We start from the raw sequence: 25,520 nt of genomic DNA, 5'->3' as shown, positions 1-25,520 counted from the left end.
CTAGCTGGTCAAAGAAGCGGTGCAGACTTCCATCATCCAACAAGTTTTGTAAAATTTAACAAATAATTGAATTATCAAAGTTAAAAAAATGAAAATATAAGAGGAACTTAGAATATTATTAATTGAATCCAAAATAGTCCTTAAACGTTCTATTCAGATGCAGAAGAATCAAATGTTCCAAATGAATTTCAGATCCTTAAATGGATTGACCTGACAATAGTCATAACATATCACAATGGTATTGTCCAGAACTCATTTGAATAATGCACAATAGTCCCAGAATAATATTTTAGTCCAATGAACACTTTGTAATTCTAATGAATAATCTAAACAAATATTTCCTCTCAAATTATATTCAAGCACAACATTAAATAAATCTGTAGACATATTTTAAATAAGAACATATGAAATAAGAATCAGAGATAGGAATGAAATCAGTTGCTCATTTCTCACTCCCGTGGCCTGCTGATGCTGAAGGTCACAGATTCGAAACCTGGCTGAGTCATACCAAAGATTTCATAAAATGGTACCTGCAGCTGCCTCACTTGGCACTCAGCATCAGCATCAAGAGGTTAGCGTTAGGGCTGGTCAGCCTGGTGGTAGGATAATGTGACTGGGTGGGACATGATGCCCTGCATCTGTGGCATGATGCCCCAGTGCTAGACGTCACTATAAGCTGCCACATTGCAGACATCGTAGTGATAGGACTGAAAAATTGTTAAAACTACCTTAAAAATCCAAATCACACACACACACACACACACACTCCTTATATCCAGTTATACTACGCTAACATGCATTCACCACATGACATTTAACAAGTATGCCACATTGTTAAAGTACCTACCTGACCAACCAGCCCCGAGTGGCTGAGTGGTCTAAAGCGCTGTCCGTTACGGATCACTGCCATCTTACCTGTCTGCATGGGTTCAAGTCTTGGATTCAGCCAATGTGGGTATGTGAGAAAGCTTGCCAGTAGCTTCTCGTGGGTTGGTGGTTCTTTCCAGGGTTTTCCCGGGTTCTTCCTCCACCATTAATACTGGCCGCCATGTATAGCCTATCCTGTGCTGAAAAATGGCGTTAAACACCACCACAACAACCAACCAAATTGAACTAACTTAATTCCGCTGAGAAATAATCACAAACTTGTAAACCAGTTTTATTATTAGAAATATGACATCTATATTTATAGATTCTTTGCATTTTACAGGCACTCTTAATATATCCTAAAAGAGAATCTATACCTGTATACAAAATTAGCTGTGATGTATCTTCTTTATAGGTAATCACTACAATTTACAACCATGAACACAAATTTTTTTAAAAATATAGATATACATAACAGCATCTAGCTCCCTTGGGAAGGGGTGTACAGGGCAAACCTTATACATTCATGCACATTATTTTTAGGATATTTGCTCCCTAACTATATCTTCTTGTATCTTTGGTCTTGAAACTTGGTGAGGGGATGCATCTTAATGAGTATTTCACTCTCATTGCAGAATAGATCACTGTAATTACATTTCAAACTTCACTGATATTGTTCAGTTCATTGGTAGTTTTTCAGTTTATTTCTCTGGCACTGTTCATGCCAGATTCTTTTGAATTAGATTATTGTATTCATTTCTTTTAGTACCACATTCATACAACAAAAGAAGGCCACTGTAAGTTACATTTCACATTTTACTGGATTAGGTTTAACTTTTTGCATGTAGCTGAGGAGCACATAGGTTTTTTTATATGCTATGTACACCCTAGCCTATCTAGAATCATGCAACTTGTGAGGGCATGCATCTTCCTTTTTCTTAGTTTTTTTAGAACAGGAAGATACAGATTAAAAACTGAACAAAGAAAAAGATATAATATCTCTCACACACACACACACACACACAGAATTAATACATTCACTGTAAAGTGAAAACTAAAAAGGGGATACATCTTGATGAGTACTACACACTCATTCCAAAAATGGGTCATTATGGCCAATATTCTATGCTTAACTGGCTAAATTTTGTGTTTCATGTTCATTTCTCAGTCATTCTTCACACTAAAAAAATATGAAATTGATGATGATTCGCATTTTTGTTAGAACTACATCATTATACAGAAGAACAAAAAAGAAACTTACAGTGACCAATATTTCACCTTTTACTGGCTTTTTAATTTTTTTTTCATTTAGCTTATGATCACAATGTAATTAATGCTTTTAGACCGATCTGATGCCGCTGGAGACCACTAAAAGCTCCACAGAGGTGAGCGAGATAATTGTTAACTACATTTTTTATTTTGTTTTCAGTTTCCATCAATGTGTTTGATTACTTGGGCAGCATTTTGAGCTATATAACCATTGCCTTCCCAATATTTCTAGGAGTTTACGACAGCTTGTCTGCTTCAGACCTGTCTGCTCTCATATCTAAGGTAGGTTTCCTTCTCTGAGCTCAAGATAAGATTTGCAGTTTTAATTATGGGTGTGGAACTAATTGTTTCATTTCTTGTCAGTGAATGACCAAACATAAGAACCTGAAATGGATCATTTTACCAGTGAAAGCAAAACAAAATGCAAAGCAAATGAAAAATGGATACAGATAAAATAATGAATCCAGAATTACTGCAAACAAAATGTTAATGCATTTTTTAAACAAAATGGAGAGTGCAGATGCAGAATAATAACTGATAAAGTGAAATGGAAAAAAATGGATGATCATTATGAGATGAGGTTTTTACTTTTAATGGTATTGTAACACCCCATGTGTTGTATATCAAAATGACCAGAGTTCAGGACTTAAAAATGCTTTTTATAAATAATAAAGGTAAGATAGAACATGCCTTTCAATATTGCATAGTAACTTTACGTCAGCACAGTGTTTGTCACAACAATATCAACTTCTGATAATATAGAGCAGTCTTGTGTGTCTAAATGCCATAAAGACAACTATGTAATGCACCATGTTATGGTGAAATTAATTATGTAATTAAATTCATGCATGTATCAACAGCTAATTTTATTAGATTGAATGTAACACATTCTGACATAGTAATGTGATCTCAATAAAAAAATTATTTTAGTACTAGTGTACTTGAGCAGTGTGGTGGGAGATAGCAGTGGCAGCTCTATTTATTGATTTTAATTTTCATTATTGTCCTGTGCATTTAATGGATTGTTTTTTTTTTATTTTAATAAGATAAAACACAAAATGCAATACCTCTGTCCCTTTAATGGAAAACCAAACTTTGGTAAATACATATATATCATTTACAGGAATTATTCCTTCAGTTGTCCATCATCCTGACTTTGGTTTCAGCAGAATATCTTTACTGATGTTTCTTTGATTTCACCAAATTTAACCTGTGGTTTTATATAGATTAGACATTGAATGAATTCAGTTTTCCTTGACTTAATTTACAGGATTTATTCCTAGTTGATGCCAGTCATTCCTAACTGGTTTCTATGGCATAACTTTACCAAGATTTCAACCAAATTTGGCACATTTCTTTATATTGATGAGTAGGGATGGAGTTGGAATGGAAGTCCAGGAATCAATTATGTTAAACCTGCAATTGGTATCATCTCAATGATCATATCTCTCTACCATGATTTTATGCTGTTTGTTTTCCCTTCTTTTTCGGTCTTGCTAGAACTATAAATTGTACAATTTGCCCATTCTTTTTGTAAGTTATGGATTTAACTGTGATGAAATTGAAATAATAATGAAGTATATGTGCCCTGAAATAATAAATTTAAAACTGATAAAAGGAAGATCTCAAACTCTCTTGGAAACTGCAGCCAATATCATGACTGGAAGTTAATCACTTAGAGGTGTTAAAACAAAATTCCTCCTTTTGAAATGGACTTCACTACACGCAGATATTGCATGCAAAACTTGTTCGATCTAGATTGGACAGTTAAGGTAAAGTGTCCACCAAGGCATTTTGTTCATTTCAAACAAGTATTGAGAATTTTCTGCATGGATCTCAAGCTAGATTTTGTATTGCTGGTTTGTACATTATGCAATTCAAAAGTCGACAGGAAGTATTTGAGGCACTATGGGCTAATTAAATTTACAGCTGTTTCTTGGACTGCAGTCATATTAAAAATGCAGAATATATTGTTTTAATAGCTGCAATACAATACCTACTACCTTTTCCAGGTCACCAAGTCCCCATGTCCAAGCTAATTATTTTGTTCGCCAGTTCGCCAGTTAGTAATTGGAGATCCAGAATTGAAAAGAGCAGGATCCCAATCTGAATCCTTAGGCAAAGCCAACATCTGGAATACCTCCCTCTTTTTCCTTGGATTTCAGTCAAGTACACATTTGCCAAGATCACTCATTGAAATTTACCATCATGGTCATGTTTTGGCCAATCTTGTACTTCCTGATCCCATCCCAGCTAGGGTTATCATCTTTGGGGTTCAAACAAAGAGTAATCTCCAGTGTTACACAGACTGCCAAAAGGTCACAGATCCCTGATTTATGGTCCAGTAACATGGCAAGGAATGACAAGTACCCTCTCAAGGTGACTGTTATAATCAAGCTCACCTTCCTGACAACAGAAAAGATGTATTTGCACATACAATTGTTCCCTCATATTAGGCGACAATTCTCACAATAAAACGGTAGCAGTATAAAAGGAGTTGTTTTGTTGTGTGGAGTACAGAATGTTTAAATATGCTCTGTTGACAGGATAGTGGCCTTTCTCAGGAGGGGCATGTCAAGAATGTGTCCCCAGTATATTTGTGTTTGTATGATTTCTGCATAATGATGATCAGAGGGTTGGGGTTAAAGTGTAGATTCAAATTAGATCTAGTCTTGAAAATTCTAACAAATGAAACAGTAAACAGTTGGAATAAAAATATATTTTGGACAAAAAATCAGAAAGCTGAAAACTTTTTAGATTTCAAAGAACTGGTAGAAATTCATTTTTAGTTTTAGTCCTTGTGGCAAATTATTTTCTTAATCTTTTCTAACATACATGACTTCCAAGTCTTAAAAGAAGTTGAAATGATTCATTGAAAATGGATTTGCAAAATTGGATACATTATGTTGTGCAAATGAAATTTGTGTACTCATGGATTTCTAGGTCAATGGGCATTATTTGTTCTCATTTCAGAATGCTTTTGTTGGATTTCTCGGTCAATGGGCATTATTTGTTCTCATTTCAGAATGCTTTTATTGTGATTTCTAGGTCAATGGGCATTATTTGTTCTCATTTGAGAATGCTTTTGTTGGATTTCAAGGTCAATGGGCATTATTTGTTCTCATTTCAGAATGCTTTTGTTGTGATTTCTAGGTCAATGGGCATTATTTGTTCTCATTTCAGAATGCTTTTGTTGGATTTCTAGGTCAATAGGCATTATTTGTTCTCATTTCAGAATGCTTTTGTTGTGATTTACCTGATCAGCTGCTTCACAAAGTTAATTGATTTGTCTGCTCAAGTCACAGATCTAGCAGGTACAACTCACAGGTAGGTGGACCAGGACTTTTTCTGTATTAGCCATATGAGAAGGTCGGGACTAATACGGTCCATAAGATGTGGTATATGGAAATGCCATTAATGGAGAGATGGAAATCCCACCCAATAGCCAGAATTTGTATGCAACAAATTTCTGCATGCTCATTCAGATGAAGTGGGTGGGACTTTCCTGTCCTGTAACCGTGTTTATGATGGATAAATTTTCTTTCATTTCTCACTAACAAATAGCATTGCTAATAAAAGATGGTGTATCACTGATATTGATACACCATTGATACTTCCATAAAGTTGGGTCCAAATGCAAACTGCATAGACACAACTGATGTAGCATGAGATGCAGACAGATCTCAGTCTGTTGCAGGTTTTTAGGACTAATCAGTAGACTAAACTGCATAGACCCTGCTCTCCTTGCACATTATGCAATGATTAAGGTCTGCTTTGTTTGCAGTTTAGTCAATATATAAGTGAATGTTTATGGTAGCATTAGAAATAGTCTTCTTTTATAAGTTTTTTGTCATTAGAAAGTGCATACGGATTGGGTTTCTTAATATGTAAGCCACATGATACATTGCATACATTCATGACATCCTCAGTAGTGTCAATAATTAAACTCATTTGAGATAGGTGTAATGCTACATGCTTTCTCAAAAGCGACAGTCTGAGACATATATATATATATATTGAAAGAATAATTGACTCCATCATTTGCATCAGTAGAGGATATGAAAATTCCACCCAGTGGTAGAGATATTGCTAATTACGAGTATATCAATGTTGTACTCAAGAATATATCACATTCTGACTGTAGTTTTAAAATTTATTCCGTGGGACTTAGGCAATGTTCCTATTTATACATATGATCTTTACATTCATCAAATAATTGAAGTTATGATGTATTTTCATTCAGGGCTGTTACTTATTAATAATGATTTCAAGGAATATATTGGACTTGCAATTTTTGTTTGTATAGGTTTTGGTGACTTTTTATCACATTATTGACTATGTCATGGAGAGATTTTGTTTCAGTTTTGTGCAGTTTGATGCCATTTTTCAGCACATGATAGGCCATACATCGCAGCCAGTATATTTGGTTGAGAAAAAGAAAAACAGGAAGACCCCAGGAATAACCACCAACCTACTGGAAGCAACTGGCAAGCTGTCTTACATACAGTAGTCCCCCTCTTGAATGGCCCCCCTGACCAATGGCTCCCCGCTCTTTACGGCCAAAATCCATTGGCACCGACAAGTTTGTGTTCAAAAGTACCCCTCACGAAAGGCCACTCAGCTAACACAACCAGTGGCCAGCATGTTAGTGCAATAATATAAAATTTACCCCTCACAAGCAGCCGCATTTTAATTTAATATGTATCCAGAACCAGTATTTTATTCATAACGTGTGTTGAGTAATCCGATTTCTGTTTCCCATTGTCAGGTTTTCGTTACTGAAAGAAGTGTTGACTAATGTACATGTACCACTAAGGTTAATATAATATCATTTACGCCTCATGAGAAGCCGCATTTATTCCATAAGGCCAAGAAAGACTCAAATTGTAATCCATACAAAAGGGTAAGTACATGTAATCCATTTAGACATACTGCTGTGTTATCATAAGATGTCCGGTTTAGTCACTCTGATAATTGTTAAGATTACAATTACTGAACAGTAGTAACAGCTGAGAAGTGGCAGTATCAATGTACAATACACAAATCAGCAGGAAAATGGTCTGATAGCCTTTATGGCTTCCCTTAGTAAGAGGTTGAGCTTGTTCACTTTGACAATTAGTGGCTATTACTACTGACAATAATTGTCAAGATTACAAATCCTAACGGCTGCAAAGTCAAATCTGCATGATGTAAATGGTACATATTGAAGCCGTTTTGGCTTCTCTCACTTAGTGTAAAGAAATGTATAAAAACAATAGGGTACCAGACTGCGACTAATGAGTCATGTGACAAGATCACTTCCTTTAAAAACACGGCAATTTGTTTAGATGCATACAAAATTGTTTTATCAGTATTGTAGTTGGCAACATGAATAACTTACTGCAAAAAGATCAACATGTCATTGAGGAAAAGAAAAATTCTCAGTTTATAAGAGAAAGTGAAAGTAATTCAACTGACCGAGAAGGGGGGTCGAGAATCCTTGCAGGAAACTAATGTTGGAAAGACTCAGATAAACAATATCGTGAAAGATAATGAAACAATTCAGCAGAAGTGGGAAGGTGAAATGGATGGAGAAAGGAAGATTGTTTGAACCAGGAGATGTTTGTATCCTGATTTGAATGACAAGAAAAAGCAACAATTTTGTCAGTTGAATTGGGATATGACGACTTCACTGCAAGTAACGGATGGTTGCACAGATTTCAAGTGCGACACAATATTAAGTGTTCTGTCCTTAGTGGAGAATCAGCTGATGCTAATAATGAAGTTGTCGAAGATTGGAACAAAAGACTAAATGATATATGCAGGGGATATGACTGCAAGGATATTTTAAATTGTGACGAGACTGGTTTGTTTTTTAGACTGTTACCAACAAAGTGACAGATGATGTGATCTGTAACATAATTATATTTTTAAAACTATACAAATGGCTATTCATATCATTCTTTTGAAAATGATGAAACAGTTTGATTTACATTTATTTCACAACATGCATGTGATATTTTAATGAAAATATTAAATGTTTTAGAATTAAATGTAGTTGTGACTTTCTTCATGTGTATTTACTATTTGCATTTGTCATCCCCCTCTAGAAAGGTGACCCTCATTATAAAGCCACTTCCCTGCTGCAATAGGGGTGGCCTTATAAGAGGGGGACTACTGTACCCACATTGGTTGAGCCAAGACTCAAACAGACAGAGATAATATGTGTGAGTGATGTATTAAGGCAAATTCTTTAGACCACTTGGCCATTCACCCAGGTATATGCAGTGGAAATGGGAGCTAAGTGCATTTCCCAATGACAAAATAAGGCAGCCAATCCATGCTGACCTGGATAGGTGTTGAACCTGCAACCCTTAGATTATGAGTCTGTTGCTCTACCATCAGATATACTACGGTTCTCAGGTTTTGGCAACATTTCCATATCTCATGATTGTCTACCATTTCTAATGGGATGAAGTAATGAAAGGTTAGCACTTCTTAGAGTTAACATTACCTGTAACATGATATATGATGTCCTTTTCTAATATCCTGATTTTAAGCCCAGTTTCTCTCCCCATAAGCCTCCATCCAGCAGAAAACAACATGCTCATGGACAAATATCACCACAGGGCAGTTTATACTTTAGTTTGTAATTGAGGCAGTTAAAACGTAAAGGTGGGTATAGATAAAAAGGCACCATTCCACAGATTAGATTTACAGTAGCTTGGAAGATTTTGTTTTTGCTGTGCTAGTCATTTTATCATTGATTTGGGAGAGTTCCACTATGCTAACTTGCATATTTAAAGTGCATATGGTGCAACAGTCTACTTTGTTGGAAGTAAGGTGAATCGGAGATGCATGTTGAAGAAATAAAAGTTATTCAGTTTGAAGGAGAACATTTATCATCATTGGATAGCTCATTATCAGCAGCAAATGTTTCTTTGAAGTCAGCTTTTACTCCCTATTAAAATGTCCAGGATTATCACGTCAGTAGTTGGAATAATAAAGTTAGGAACAATGTGAAAGTGTGATTTCTTTTTGAAGGCAAAATATTGTAACACAGTACTTCCTGGTGTATGAAGTGACCTGCTTCAATGATGGCACTTTCTGGTGGAATGATGTTACCTAATTTCAGTGAGAGGTGCTGTGGTACATATCAGTGGGGGCCCCGAGTGGCCAAGTGGTCTAAAGCGCTCTCCATTACGGATCACTGCCATCTCACCTCTGTCTGCGTGGGTTCGAGTCTTGGATTCGGCCAATGTGGATATGTGAGAAAGCCTGCCAGTAGCTTCTCGAGGGTCGGTGGTTCTTTCTGGGGATTTCCCGGTTTCTTCCTCCACCATTAATACTGGCCGCCACGTATAGCCTATCGCGTGCTGAAAATGGCGTTAAACCCTACAACAACAACAACAACATATCAGTGTATGAAAATCACCTGTGGCTAAGTCACTTCCTGTTGTAAGGAAGTCACTTGATTCAGTAAGAGAGATGTCTGAAGTTGGGAAGCCTGAGATAGGGATCTTCAATACTTGCTAGCTAAAGAGAGTTACTTGCCCCAAATAGCAACCCTTGCCTTATTGATGCAAGGGAAGTATCTCACAGCAGCAGAAACCAAATTAAAGCCAGAATTTATTTGTTGGAGTTGAGTTCCCCACACAGGGACTCTCCAGTAAGGTCTGCATCATCTAACTGATCATCGTCCTTTGACAGGGCACCAGGCATTGGATCTGTGGTATTGTGTGACATGACAGTCAGTGAAGATCTGTCATCAGGTACAAGGATCCAGGCATCCCTCACCAGGATATATATAGACCTCAAAACCCTTAATGATATTGTCTCAGATCTTAAGAAATGTCCTCTAACATATGGACTTAAGAATAAAAGCACAGGTTATGGAAATGTGATTGTTTGCAGTAAAATCTGGATACTTGGCTTGTCTTTGTTTGATTTGGGTCCTGGTTTCATATTACATTCAGTGGAGTTGGTTAGGGAAGCAGGCTAACTTTATAGGAGTACCTCAGGTGTTTTAAACCTTACATATTTTGTTATGCAAAATGTCTGCATGATCAGGCTGTTGCTTATTGGAATTTGCTACAAATGGCATCAAACAAGTGATATATTTTCAGAATTAAAGGGTCAATGAGCCAATTAAAATGTTTGAATAGTTAGTACAGATTATTCAGATTCTTGCAGCAAAAGGAGGAAGGGCAGCAGTTGCATTTATTGGACATAATGTGTTGATTGGAATATATTCCATGGTGGGAAAGATGATTGTTGCCATCACATGAATTAAATTTTTTAAGATTGCATCTAGTTGAAATATAGCAAGAAGCTATTGAGCTTCATTGTATTTGACATTTGTGAAAATGTACTGGAGGTAATTAAAGTCTAACTGTAATTTTCAAACCTTTTACATGCATGTTTTCCAGGTTGACAATAGCAGTTCATGATATTTTGATGTGCCTTACTGAAAACTGGTCAGACTTACAGAAAATTTCAACTGGCTTACTGACAATGTCATGTTAGGATTTGGTCAGTCTAATATATGTCTGGTGTTAGTAGGTCTATCACTTTGTACAAGTCACTGAGTACTCTTATGTCACATGTTTAGGCTCAAATTAACAGTAACATAAGAAAGAGTGAAAACAGCAAGCTTTGAAAAACTTTAACAAAAAATTTATTTCCCTTGAAAAATACTGTAAAACTAAACAAATAACTTACGGGTTTAAGAATCAAATCCAAAAATAATTCTAGAATAATCCACAAATAAAATTTGAGAAGTCCTAGCAGTGAAATGATATAAATAATTCAAGTTCGAGTCTTGATGACGAATCAAGATGGAAGGCAATGACATATGCTGCATCATGTACAGTGCTGGTGTCTACAGTTCCTTGTAGAAACACAAGAAATAACACTCTGGTGATGAAAATCCGAATACAATTTTTAAGAAATGTCTTTGTTCAAAAATTCTGTATGAGCACACAAATATTTCCAGAGAAACGAATTAATCTTTTAGAATCCAGATAATCTGAAGAAAAATTAACATATAACTTGAAAACTGGCTACAACAGAAGGAAATGGATTGACATCAAGTGTTTTAAGCCCGAGTGAGATTATTTCTCTAAAACAATGGTATGAAACCTGAATACTGCGCAAAACAGATGCACGGATAAGGGTCATGTGATCATGTTTACATCACGTACTCTCAATGTGGCCCTGTCAAAAACCAATCAATTTACTCTAAGAAGAAAATAAAAGAAAGTTGTTTACTTCATTAAAAACTATTGCAAGTCGAGGGTCACATATCCAATACAGCCTCAATCTCACCCGTATTATTTCCACATTAAAAATAAGTTAAAAAAGAACTTGCTCAAGTGACAGTTACTAATTTTAAATTAAGGTTGGAAACTAGGTCAGCTTTACTTATTTACAAATGAACAGTCAAGGTCAAACTATTTTCTGGAAAAGTATCATGTTCCTAGTAAACAAAACTACATTATTTTGACATTTAATAAAATTAAAAATAAAAAGATCTTAAAACTTAACAAACAATTAAATTAGATATAAATTAAATCAAATATACATAACAGTACCGGGCAGTGGGCTTTGAACACATGTGACAAGTGACAGTAACCAAGTTGCAGTAACTGGGTACCAGGCAGTGATCACAAGGATCCAAGCACCAGGCACTAGTGAACTGATCACATGGCATGGTGCATGGTGTGGATGTTGTGATTCCATGTTGGGTCATCAACCACAGAGCACTGAGCACCAGTCAACAAACACAGACTGCCAGGTGCATATCACCAATCAGCATATGCAGGTTTACTTATAATACATCAGTCTTTGGACCAATTACAGAGTTTTTACCACCAGTCTAGAGGAAGAGATTGTTTCAGTAAGCCTCATTTCTCTCACTTTCCTTCATATCTTGTGGGGGGGACTTTGAAGTTCTCATACTAGTCTGATGGAAGTGATAGGGGTGATATCCCACTCATTTTAATGTTAGCATGCAATCCCTACGGAATCTTTGTCACCATCAGCCTTGCAAAGACCATTTAAAGCATTAGCCAAGACATCAAGACATGGGTTCTCAGTGTCTGTGATGCTCTCTGCAGAGCTGCTTTATCTGGGGAGGAATGTGACCATGGAGCTAGCCAAGGTTTTGCTGGGTCATAGCAGAAGTTTCTTTACTGCTGTCCCTCTGTACAGTCTTAGAATTTAAGTGATCAGTGATGTCTGTCCCATGTTGTGGTAAATGGACCCAGCTAAACTGCTGATGAAATGCCCCCATTCTGGAGGTCCATGGCTCTTTGCCTAAGTGATTTAAATTGAGAAGTAATCAAAATCAAAGCCATTCCCAGTTTTAAACCACATTCCACCCATTATGCTCACATCTGGGAATAATATGGACCCTGCTCTTTCTTTAGGAATAACATAATTGCCCTTAGGCTATCATTCATTCTCCTGCAGAGTTACACTTTTTGGTCCCAGTATGTGCAAAATTAGACCATTTTTTGTGCTTGTTAAGACCTCTTAGAGGTTGCATAAATCCTTTCCACAATACAATAAGGAAGGGTTACAAGCTTTTTCTGGGACCCTCCACCTCTTTCAAAGAACCCTATTCTGCTCCACCAGTCTCAACTGGTATCTCTTGGAAAGAAGTGTACTCCATTTTGAGGTAGGGTGCAGTAGAGAAGATGAAGAACATTAGAAGTCTGGGCTTTTATTTCCGATTTTCTTTGTTGCAAGAGAGTGTGAATGTTTTGCCTCATTTTCTGTATTTCCCCATTAAATAAATTTCTTCTGGAAAAGCTGTTTAAGATGGAGACAGCTGCCTTGTTCAGGAATGTCATCGAGCCAAAGAGCTGTGAAGATTCCATAGATCTCCAGGATGCTTGTCTTCTCATTCCTAACTTTCCAGCCCACAGACAATTTGTACAGTTTTCTCTGGGACAGATCTTTCAGGTTTGGGCTATTCCTTTTGACTGTTCCTCTAGACTACATAATGAGTCTTCATCAGGATGACTGGTGTTAAAGCAGCTCATCTGGGACCCATCATCCAGTGACAAGTTGATGCACAACGTTCTCAGACATGCCCTTCAGAATGATCTATTTCTCTATTTGGAGATGGTTACTCAAATAGGCCTACTTCCCCATTAGAAATTAGATCTCATTTCTTCTCAACATTTGTTTTATGCATGTGGGGATGATTTGTCTGAACTATCAAGGAACAGCCCATGTTCCTCACAGCAGAATCTCACAAATACTTTCTCTCTTCACAAGACCGGATGAGAAGACGTCATTACCTGCTCATCACTACCTCTCCCTTCTGTGGACTCTGAATGCAGCAGTAGACATAATTCCCCAAGGAAGTCTTCATATGTGGCCCCTCCAGTTCTTGCTTCTAGCAAACTATAGTCCTAACTAGGACCCCTTGCTCACTTGGATCCCTGTAGGATGTAAGTTTTGTCACCATCTGAGTTCATGGAAAAATTTAGATCAGGGTTTGATTCATGCTTTGCAACATCATATATTTCTTTACACCAGTGCCTCAGATTCAGGCTGGGGAGCTTACATACAAGCCTGTGGGAGTAAATGGACAAATGGGTAAATGGACAAAGTTTCCCTCCAAATTAACAATCTTGAAATGCATGTTGTTTTTCTGGCACTTCATTACTGCATCAGCCATTTAAGGCAACACTTTGTCATGGTCACTACAGACAACACATTGGTCATAGATATCTCAGATGCCAATGAGTCATTCATACCCCTTATCTCTGCTTGGAAGTTTTGGAACTTCTGTTGGACAGCTTTGGAGGAGATTACTGTCTGAGTTTGCCACTTTTCAGTTAAGAGGACTGTTCTGGTAGATAATTTGTCAAGACAAAGGTGAACAGAGACACTTTGTCATCTGTTGGGAAGGCCAATGGTAGACTTGTTTGCACAGAAACAGAAACCGAAAAACAACCCTCCCTTTTATGTTATTGTTATTGTTATTGTTGTAGGGTTTAACGCCATTTTTCAGCACACGATAGGCTATACATGGCGGCCAGTATTAATGGTGGAGGAAGAACCCGGGAAAACCCCAGAGAGAACCACCGACCCACGAGAAGCTACTGGCAAGCTTTCTCACATACCCACATTGGCTGAATCCGAGACTCGAACCCATGCAGACAGAGGTGAGATGGCTGTGATCCTTAACGGACAGCGCTTTAGACCACTCGGCCACTCGGGGCCCCCTCCCTTTTATGTCACTCCAGTGCTAGAACAAATGACATTGTGAATGCCTTTATCTGAGATGAGATTGAATATATACCTATGCCTTCCCACTTTTCAGAATAATTCCTCAGGTTCTTCATATAATCAGAACTTCCAAGTCATGGTTCATCCTGGTAGCACACATGTGGCTCCAAGACTTCAGTTGATTGATTTTCTTGACTAGCTGTTGATGGTCCCAGGGAATTACCACTGTAGAGGAATCTATTTTTGTTGTATAGAATCTCTCTCATGCCCTACAATCCTCAAATTCTCAACTTTCACGCCTGGCTCCTTTCAAATGATCTATCTGCCAAGACCAGTTTCCACATGCTAGGTTGTCAGTATGTCCTCAGGCAGGTTTATACTGCCAAAGGGACAATTTTCTGAAATATGTGTTGTAGGAAATGGGTTGTTCATATCTTCCCCCTCTTTAACTGCAGTTTCCACTAGGTCTTCTTGTGAAGTTTTTATATTTAGCTTATGACCACATTAGTTATTTTATCTACTGCATAATACTGTTATATGTTGAATCATGAAACGTTATAAGAGGATGCATATTGATTAGTACTGTACTCAATCTAAAAAAGCTGTCATTGTGACCCATATTTTGCATTTCATTATTTTGTACAACACTCATACCAGTAGAGATCAGTTTGACTTATATTTAAAAGTTTTACTAGCTTAGGTCAAGTTTTTGCATTTGGCTCATGACTACCTAGGTTTTAGGCATGCTATGTAGATATTACCCTTTCTAGGATTATGAAAATTGGGGATCCATTTTCATGAGTTCTACTCATTTCAATTGTAGGTCATTATGATCTATATTTTATGCTTCACAAGTTTGGGTTAAATTTTGTGTATAATATTTTCTTAGCCACTTTTCATGCTAGACTTGTTAAATTGATGATGATATGCATCTCTGTTACTACCACCAACTGACTCATTGTGACCTGTATTTCTTCTTTTACTGGTTTTGGTTAAGTTTTTGCTTTTAGTTTATGATCACACACGTTTTTGGCATGTTATTTGCAGCCTATCAAGAATCCTGAAGCTTGGTTGGTGGATGCATCTTGATAAGTTCTACATCCTTTGGGCAAAAAGAGGTCTCTGTGACCTGTATTTTATGCTTCAGTGGCTTTCTTCAAATTTTGTGTTAAAAGTTCATTATTGGGTGATATGTTCCAATCGTGAAACTGTACAGTTTTAAAGTAAAATCTGATGTATTTGATGATATTAATGACTTTACATTGTATGCTGTGATATGTTACCTCAGCAGGTAAATCGATTGTGCATGTGAAGGAGTATCAGAATTAGATGGTGAACTGCATGTTTTTCACTTAAGGCCTCACCAGTAATGGTTCATCAAGGTAATTATTGATGCATGAACCATGTTTGTATTTCTGGTTGCCAAGGTAAATCTAAGCCCCAGTAAAATCTGATTTCTAATTGTGGACAGTGACAACAGCTTCTCAAGCAGATTTTAAAAACAATTGAAAACAGTAAGAGGAGAACAACCTCAATTTCAGGATTTCATCAGCTTATTACAGAAGTTTTATTGCTTTGTGTCTTGTATCACCCAACACAGTATGTAAGTCTGTGTGTAGGTGGGTGTGTAAGTAAGTAGGTGGGTGGGTGTCCAGTTAGGTAGACATGTTTAGGTAGGTGAGTGGGTGTCCAAGTAGGAAGGCGGATGTGTAGGTAGGTAGTGTTTTCACAAGGTATCAACACAATACTGACTATAGTAACATTTAAAAGTTCATAATTTAAATTTTAGATGATTAAAGTTCTAATATAGAGATTAAAGATTGCAAAAGAAAAATCTTTAGTTAAAATAAGGGCCAAGATCACTTCAGTCTGAACTATTTTCTGCATGATAATGTTTACAAATGCAACTGGAGACTAGTAATTTATAGGTGGGATGTGTAATCATTTGATTATCCTGGTTAAGTCGGAGTATTTCATTCTTTTAATGGTACTAGATTCAAATATGTTCAGTAATGGATTTTCAGAATCATTGAATTTATTAATGTAATTTTTTTTATTTAGAATCCTATTATACTTAAAATTCTCACCTATTTCTCATTGCATGTAACACATCTAACAGTATGAACTGTAAAGCACATGAAAACTATTGGGTCTATATATAAAGGACACTGTTTTCATATCCCTTGACTGTCCTTTATATGCATATTTTACTGTACTTAAAATGGAGAAATCTTCACAAAAAACAAATGAGTAACCATTCAACAAAATTTGAGAAAAGTAGATTACTATAAAACAAAGCTTATAGGCTAGCCTCCGATAGTGTCAGCAGGTGAGCAATCTGTAGCAGTCTTGGGCCTCTTGTACTGAGTGGTGAAGTTGAAAATCGTAATATCTGGCATCGGGATTTAAGGAAAGTCTTACGCTCGGACTTTGACATCAGTTTTAAGATCTCATTGGTCTGTGATTTGGCATCAGCTCAAATTTAGGATTTAGACTGAATTTGTGTTGGACAGTTTTGTTTTAATCTTAGTGCAGAAAAGTTATTCCTAAAGAATATTTATATTACAGAGTGGGTCAGATGGTGGAAGTGCTGGGAACACTGAATGATCAACAAGATTCCAGTAGTAATACATGGGATGGTGACACACAAGGTTTTGGATGGAATGAAATGTAGGTAGTTTACAGAAAAGTTATTCTAACTCGAAATTTTGTCTTACCTAAATCTTTGCATGTGATCTAGTATTGCAGGGACCTGCATATCATATGAGTCCTGGTGTAATCACTTTTATCTCTCATTCTGTCTATCCATTTATTCTCATCTTACCAGCCTTTCTCAATAAACATTTGTGCTACTGTTGTTTTCTTACTGTCTTTTATGTAAACTAACCGTTGGCTGACAATATACCCTTGAAGATTTATCAATTTTTCTCTTTAACCATTAAAAATGTTTTGCTTTGGCAAGGTATGCCCTGATCATATAAATTGTTTGGTCTTTTTTGCAGTTACATGTATTCGGCATAATTAAACAATTTTCAGTTCAGTTTCTTATATAAATTTCCTTATAGATGTAGATTCGCCATTTGTTGGTTATGACAGTTTACTTTCATTTTTGACAGGGTTATAGCCCTTTTCTAATCAATTTAAGATCTTTATGTGGGCTGTTGCTTGTAATCAACTTAGCTCTGATACTATTCAACTTATTGTCTCCCCTGATATTTAAACTTGCATGTAGATGGAAATGTGCCTCTTTATTGTTATGTCTGCTTGCCACAGTTTGTAAAAAGAAAAAAAACACAATGGTGGCTCTTGTTAAGAAAGCTTTCAATTCAGTAGCCATGATTTCATTTCAGTAGCAAAACTTGTCTCTGCACAACTCTGCATTTAATATGTTGTAATGTTAATTCTTTGTTTAATCCCTTTTATCACATATTTGCATATTAAAATCATTTTTGGTTATTGATTGTAAAATAAAGAAATAAGGGACACAACTTTGATAAACGCTGCAGAAGATCTGCATGATTATCAGCATTAAAATTGCATACCTTGTAAGTACCTTGCCAAATTGCATAATACTCAGTATAATATGTCGTCTGAATTTGCACATTTGTATTGCTTTAGAAAACATGCATACTTAAATAATTAAAAATACACAATTCTTAGCCCAACAGATCTTGTATCTATCATGCATCATCTGTCATCTGTCCACCATTAAATGCTTGTTATCACTCTAGACTCCTTGGTTATCATCTGATTTTAATCAAACTTGGAATGTGGGTTCTTATCAAAATGTTAGATAACAAACAAGAGCTGATCATATTATTGAGGTAATCTTGATTCTTATTGGCTAACCTTAATACTAGTTAGAAGGCCATATTTCTTGTCCAATGTTTATCAACTCTGAATACATGCTTATATCATTAAGCTCTTTGAAAAGCTGATAATGAGCAAGAGCCATGCATAATAATGAATTGATATTGTATTCGATTGGCTGGGTGTATTATAACTCTGGAAGCCATATTTATGCTCCAGTTTCAATCAAACATCAAGATCTTCGATGGGTATAATAAAGAGCAAGCTCTACACATATTAATGAAGTATTTTGCATCAGATTAGTTCACCTTGTTACTATTTCTGGTACTCAGCTCTCCCATATTTTGTTCAGTGCAGAGAAAAACATGACATTTAAGAAGCTTTGCCTGCAAATGGCTAATTGATTTTCCGATAAATACATTTAAGAATTTTGATCCCCCTACCCCTGTCTCCCCTTCCTGGCAAAAAGTAAAATTGAATATGTAAACTTAAATTTCAACCAGAACATTATTTCTGTTTTGAAATCTTCTTTGCTAAAGAAGTTTATAGACCTAAGAGCATGAATACATTGGACCAACATTGGGCCAGTGTAAAAGAACATCCATGGTCCAAAGTGCAGGTATACATACATATACGACTTCATGGTCCAGATAGCAGGTATACATTGGACCAATATGGGAACAATGTAATAGAACATCCATGTTTCAGATATCAGGTATACATTGGACCAACATAGGGACAATGTAATAGAACTCCATGGTCTATATAGCAGGTATACATATATCTAAGTATAGCCATTGGACCAAAGTTGGCTTACAGTTTTGGATGGACATAACTTGTCTGATAGTCTAATGTCTGGTCAACAATGTGGCCTGACATTGGTCCCATGTTAACACTACACTGGAAACTTCCTGTTGGTGCAACATTGATACTAAGGTAATCTGGCATGTTGGGTTATTGTTGATCTAATGTGAGCCCAGTACTAGCAAGTATCAGTTCAAAAGTATTAAAAAAACCACAGAGCTTGTTCGTCTGAAGTCAGAGAGTTTTGAGGCATGTGTGATAAGCTAAATGATACACAGAATGAACCACCTGAACCACATCTTTTTTCTATTGTCACCGATCATGTGATTGAGTAGATTTGCAAAGGCAAAACAATGATTTGGCATATCAGAATTAATAGTTTGTTTACTTGCAGGGTTAACATATCAAAACTGCAACAGGAAAAATTATTACATCTTTTTATTTTCTGAGGTTGTCTTGCTTTTTTCAACATGGTAACAGATGCTAGCGATTTTATTCCACAGCACTGATATACTATACTAAGGCATTTTTAGTCAGGTCTTGTCTCATTGTCATAATTTGTTGCCAGCATAAATGCTTATAAAAGATATTATCAAATAAACAGAAACAATAATTAATGACATTGAACAAATTATTCCATTTTGGGGGTCATTTGGAAACTGGTTGTAGAAAAAACTTGTGTGAGATAAATGTAAATTAAATGTGCATGTGTACCATGCTGATGAAAAACTAAAAAGGAAAGGAAGCATGAAGTTATCTGATCTGAAAGGAGTATCACAAGTTTGAAACACTCACTTCATTTTCTTTATCTTTATCTCTTGAACAAAATACTGCAGATAAACATGTGAGGCTTCTGGGCATTCTGTAATTGGTTCTTCCAGTTTTTTCCTTTTGTTCAAAGTCTCTTTTTTACCGACAACTGTATGTTTAGAAGATGTTTACTAGCGTGGAAGATGTGTGATTAGCAACTAATACATGCAAATAAGAAACATGACACCTTAAATTGCTAATTAATTATAAACATGGCACATGGAAATAACACTAGCAAGAACTTTCTCTTTTAATGTTAATGCTGTGTAAGAAGTTCTGTTATAAGTTAAGAAATAAAGTGCATATATGTTACAAATAAAATCTGTTGATCTGGTGTACTTTAAAAAATAAATGCCCTTCATAATTTTCCCTTATTGGTCTCTTTTAGATTATGCACTGCAGATTTGGCATGTACTTTTCCCTGTAAAGTATTATAAATAATTCATGTTCAGGTCTGCCTTTGAAAAAAAAATGTCATTGGTTGCTTTAAAATTTACTTCAAAGGGCTTCTTACGTTTAAGACAACATAGAAGTAATCCCAATTTCAAAATCTGTCAATGGAAAGAACTGGTAGCTGATGAGAACTGGAAAGATGCCATTACTGAAAATAAATAAAATAATCTATTGAGTTTTCACTGCCTTCTTTCCAAGCAAACTACTGCAAGTCACATGGTTCAGACAGCTTGAAAAGCTTTAAGAGACAGGGCGGATACCTCAAAAAGTGTTGAATTTTCCAGTGTTTTTTTATCCAGAAACAAATGTGCTTCAATTTGTCTCAGATGTCCCTGACCAGACCTTGAGTTTATAAGAGAAACAAAGTTGTGTACATCTTATCAGGTTGGCTAAGTCTGAACACAAACATTTTGCTGTCTTTTGCTGCAGCTCACTGGGAACTGTGCAGTTTTATGTGTTAAATGTAGCAAAAGAAAAATGACCCTTAAAAAATTATTGAAATTTGGCAAAAGTGCTTGAAAAGTCCCTGCAAAAGCCACTTTGCATCACACTGCTATTACATTATCGTAACCCTAATTTTTCAGACTACATTTACAAAAAATTATCTGTGATAACTAATTTGAGTTACCTTTTCTTTTAATATTCGGAACCAGTCACTGTTGTTGAGCTCACCCTTTCTGCAAAGGAAAAACCCTCATCCATGCCACATTTATCATCCTCCTTTTGTAGAAGGATTGTAGAATACATGCATCAATCCAATCTGTCTCCACATCATAAGCCCATGTGCAACAACACCTTTTCATTTCTGACATTGTCAGTATTTGAAAATTTTTGCATGTTGATAAATTGTACCTACACAGCTATCATTTATTGCCACTCTGATACTGATATTTTTCTTGATTGATGAACATTATCCCTTGGTCTGTTACTTTCAGAAAGTTCTTTTGATAGTTCATAGTGGTAATTTTTAGTGTTTCTTGTCATGATGTGTACTATACTCTCTGTACGCCTTTTGGTTTCAGGAATCACCTTGTAGGGAGGCAAACATTTCTAGCAAGCTATCAATATAAATGCCAACCATTATGCTTTTGGCATAATCATTATGCATTTTTTCACCAAATTGCATTTTTACAGAAGCCTGTATATTGATTATGGTTTTAATGTTCATGAAATTTTTTACAAATATAAAGTAATAAAATCTTGTTGATCATTTTTATTATTACCTCTTTAATTCCACTCATATAAATTTGACAATATTCTTAAAAAGATGACCGCTGCATAAGAATAGCCTAAGATTACTTTCCTTATTTGATATTTATAGCAGCTGTATATGACCCATTTCCAAGAATACAGACAGGTTTCTTCAAATATGAACTTTGCATCACAGATTTGTTGTATTTATCAGCTAGTTATAATACCAGTCTATACTTTTGAAGAAAATTGTGCCATATGTTGCTTTACGGCATGAGTTGTTGATGTTATATTATGGAAAATGCTAGAGCAGATGGATCTTTTTAAACTTAACAACATGCCAGATCAGACAAAAAGACAAATCAACACTGCTTTACCAACTTTAGGAAAAAAAGACTTTCAGAGGTGTTTTTTTACATGCTTTCTGCCTAAACCATAACTGCTCATATTAAGGAAGCTTTGGCAAATTTCAAGCAGAATTCAGGTGGATTCAAGGTTTAATTTTAGGCGAAATATGCAATTTAGTTGTCCTAATATTCCACTTAAATAAAAAGAATCTGTTTTAAGATTTCTACCTGAAATAAAAATGCACCTAAAATCCTGTACATAATTTTCCAGACAGACTTAAGGTGAATTTTGGATGGGTTTCATAAGTGTTTTCTGCTAAACCATAAACTTGATGAAGCTTAGGCAAATTTCAAGTGGACTATATGTGGATTTCTGGCAGAATTTTATGCAAAAAATGCAGATTATTTGTCCTAAGATTCTGCTTAAACAAAAAATCCATGTAGGATTTTCACTTGAAATTGAATTCCTCCAGAAAAAATCGTGCCAGAAATTTCCACCTGAAACAAAAATTTGCCTAAGGTTTCTGTCTAAAAAATGGCTGCCTAAAATGTCTACATAAAAATCATCCAATAAAACATCTGCTTCAGGTTTCTGTTAAATTGTCTAATGGTAATCAATGATAAATATTCACAGTAATGTTTAAAATGGATCATAAATTTTATTTTGACAGACATTATCAAAAAAGATTTGTTTTCCTTGTCCTCATTTTCTTTCTTGCAAACAAAACCTGATCCATGATAGTATCATTTAAGTCTTTTTCACTTCACTGAATAATTTGGTGAGATTTCATAAAAATTTTGACTAAAACTTTCATTGAAATTTTGGTGAGATTTCATTAAAATATCTGGGATGTTTCACAAAAATTCTGACCAAAACTTTCACTGAAATTATCATGAGATTTCAAAATATTTTGGGCCATAACTTTCACTGAAGTTTTGGCGAGATCTTGAACATTTCATTGAAAGTTTTGTGAGAGTTTGCTAAAATTTTGGTGAGTTTTCACTAACATTTTGACCATTATATAGTTACTAGTTTACTGAAGTTTAAGTCATTTTTCACAGACATTTCCAAAGGTTTTAAATAAATAACTGATATGAATTAAACAGGACTTTATTAACCAGGGTAAAATTTCAGTGTGCATGAAAAAAAATTGAACAGCTGTTATAATTGTATGACATCCAAGAGATATGGGAGTTGTACTACAGACTTGATTTTTGATTATGTACAAACTATGATGCTGTTGTGGTAGCTTGAATTATCGTATTTGCCAGCCTTTAAGTTGATGCAGAATATAAGTTGGATCAGCAAATTTGGCAAATTTTCCATCATTCATCCTTATATAAGTCGATCTGAGTATAAGATGAGGCCAAATCAACACCTCAGATTGTGTTTTTTACTTCGTTCCACACAGTATTGCAAATTTTTTCCTACCTGCAATTTTGTAACCTTTCCAGTCAGGATCATTAAATGTAACTAAAAGTACCTAATTTGTTTCATAAGAAGTATTTTAAATGTATGTACTTTTAGCTACATATAATGATGCTGACCCGAAAATGTATTGAGTTACAGATAGGATAAAACTCAGGATGCTGTGTTGAATTAAATTAAAATAACTTCTGGTTTCATAAATATTAAAAGTATCTCTGTATACTATTTCAGATTACCATCAATAGAGAAATTGTATCATTAATACTAAAATGCATTTTCAGGGGGGTTGGGGGTAGGGGAAGAGAGATACTGAGAGAAGGATGCATATGTATTAAATTGCATTTTTGTTTTACTTATCATGATCAAAATTAAATATGGACCGATATATGAGAGAGAGAGAGAGAGAGAGAGAGAGAGAGAGTTCAGCTCTTCGTAATTATTTTTTTATTTTTTTTATACTTATTGCCTTTGTGTTGTTGAAAACAGGCAGTGCATTTACTACTTGACAAAAGTCAAAGAGAGAAAACATTATTAAATCAAACAGTAAATTTAAACTGTGAAAATATATACCATACTCCTTCAGGGTTTAAATATTCACAATAGTTATATCCATATAGTCTCCATTAGTTTAAATCCCAATAATGACCATTTTGCATGCTGTATAATTTTCTTTGCAAGTATCATGATCTCTCCATTTCCTACAATTAAGATTTTGTTTAAAGTGCATTTACTCTTCCTGCACTTAAGCGGCAACTATTTTTGATCTTTGCTCATGCCATGTGTACTTATAATTGTCAGTTCTGTTGACAAGTTAAAAAATGTTGCTGGCTGAGAAAGTTACAATAGTAACCACCTGGCATTTCCTTTAACTATATGGTACAGTATTTGTCATACCTATTGGTTGCCTCATTTCCCTATTGGTAGCCTCACTAATCTGATCTGGTCTGCAGAATCTTGACCTCAGACAGGTGTCTTCTTGGAATGACTGAATACAGCCATAGCATATTAGCATGTAAATACCACTACAAAGCCACGTCATTCTTGTAATAATGGAAGTGGAAACAATAAGTAGAAGAACTGGTGGCATTAATTGATAATGGAATATAGTACTGCACTTGTACACAAGTAAAATCAGTGATCAGGTAAGTGAAAAATACAGATTTACAATCATGAATATATCTCTGTCTGTCTGTCTCTCTCAATGGGGCATACAGATTATTTGATCATTAGGTGCAAGAAGAAAATTGATGGAATATGTCTTTGTCATGGTATTTCATCTTCTGACTTGTAAATTCTAATGCACATATATGTAATTAAATTTAAACAACATATATTACAAACAGCATACATTATAAGTGCATGATGCTTTAGCAAAATTACATCTGATCTATGTTAATTTTTAATACTGACGATCATGTAATTATTTAAATAACTAAATGTGGGAACCTATATTTGTTCATACATGATCTCTTCCCTGAAATGAAATATATTTTACACATTATTTTTCCTAATCTTGGAGAATTATTTTCCCTACAAAAAATATGATAAAATGATATGGATGACATAATCCATATATAAATCAATTCAGAGTATAAAACGAAGCTAAGATTTTCTGGTTGAAAAGTATCATCTTATAGGCTGGCAAATATGGTAGTCCTTGTTCCACAAGCAGCCATGACAAACGTTTATCATGATATAATGACACTTATTTTACACTAAGTTCTCACACAGCTAGAATATTTTGATAATATAAACAATAATACCACTCATGATATTGAAGGATGATTCTACTTGTGGGCCAAGAAAACTCTGCAAAGATGACTTTCTTTGATAGACATGGGTCTCTGGCAACAACCTCAACAATACATTGTCCCTCCTTAAATTCTGGAAGTTAATCATTTCAGAGTTATCAAACTTCAAAATCATCCTGCTTCAATTCCTTGTCGTATTTAGCACATTAACCATTGCTGTAAAGCTCTTTATGGTACAAATAGCAAAATACTAGGCCTGGTGTTTAGTTTTCGTACAGATTGACCAATTACGTTCCCATCGGCTTTGCTGTTAAGCTATTCTCATTGCCACACATTTTTCAAATAGTTATTCAAACTTGTATCCCACTCAAAAATTTGAATGGTTATGTTTGGCAAGCATGGTCATTCCCATTAGTTTCTGTTATGCGAAGATTCATTGGGCAAGTACAAACTTTTGACCAATCAGAAAGCTCTTTACAATGATCATCTGTTCAATAATATATGGAACAAATACTTATTAGAAAGCTCGTTGTGGAATGGAATAGACCATAAAGTTATATATAA

General features: G+C 35.3%; 1 protein-coding gene across 7 annotated transcripts in view; it reads left to right on the top strand.

Moving 5' to 3' along the window:
- LOC149804996 (lysosomal cobalamin transporter ABCD4-like) overlaps positions 1-25,520 on the top strand; it is a 103,199-nt gene that overhangs the window by 28,077 nt on the left and 49,602 nt on the right. For all 7 annotated transcript variants that reach the window (XR_016417369.1, XR_016417365.1, XR_016417368.1 and 4 more), the window contains exons 8-10: positions 2,297-2,418; positions 5,372-5,463; positions 16,930-17,031. Coding sequence is in view for 3 of the 7 variants with exons in the window: in XM_089946393.1 (XP_089802519.1) it covers positions 2,297-2,418; positions 5,372-5,463; positions 16,930-17,031 (316 nt within the window). In the remaining 4 variants the exon portion in view is untranslated. The remainder of the gene's footprint in view (positions 1-2,296; positions 2,419-5,371; positions 5,464-16,929; positions 17,032-25,520) is intronic.

This window comes from Sinohyriopsis cumingii, chromosome 2, assembly GCF_028554795.1.
Source record: "Sinohyriopsis cumingii isolate HCF-2022 chromosome 2, ASM2855479v2, whole genome shotgun sequence".
NCBI lineage: Eukaryota > Metazoa > Mollusca > Bivalvia > Unionida > Unionidae > Sinohyriopsis > Sinohyriopsis cumingii.
Note: the sequence above shows the minus strand (reverse complement) of the source record. Positions and strands in the feature narration are given on the sequence as shown.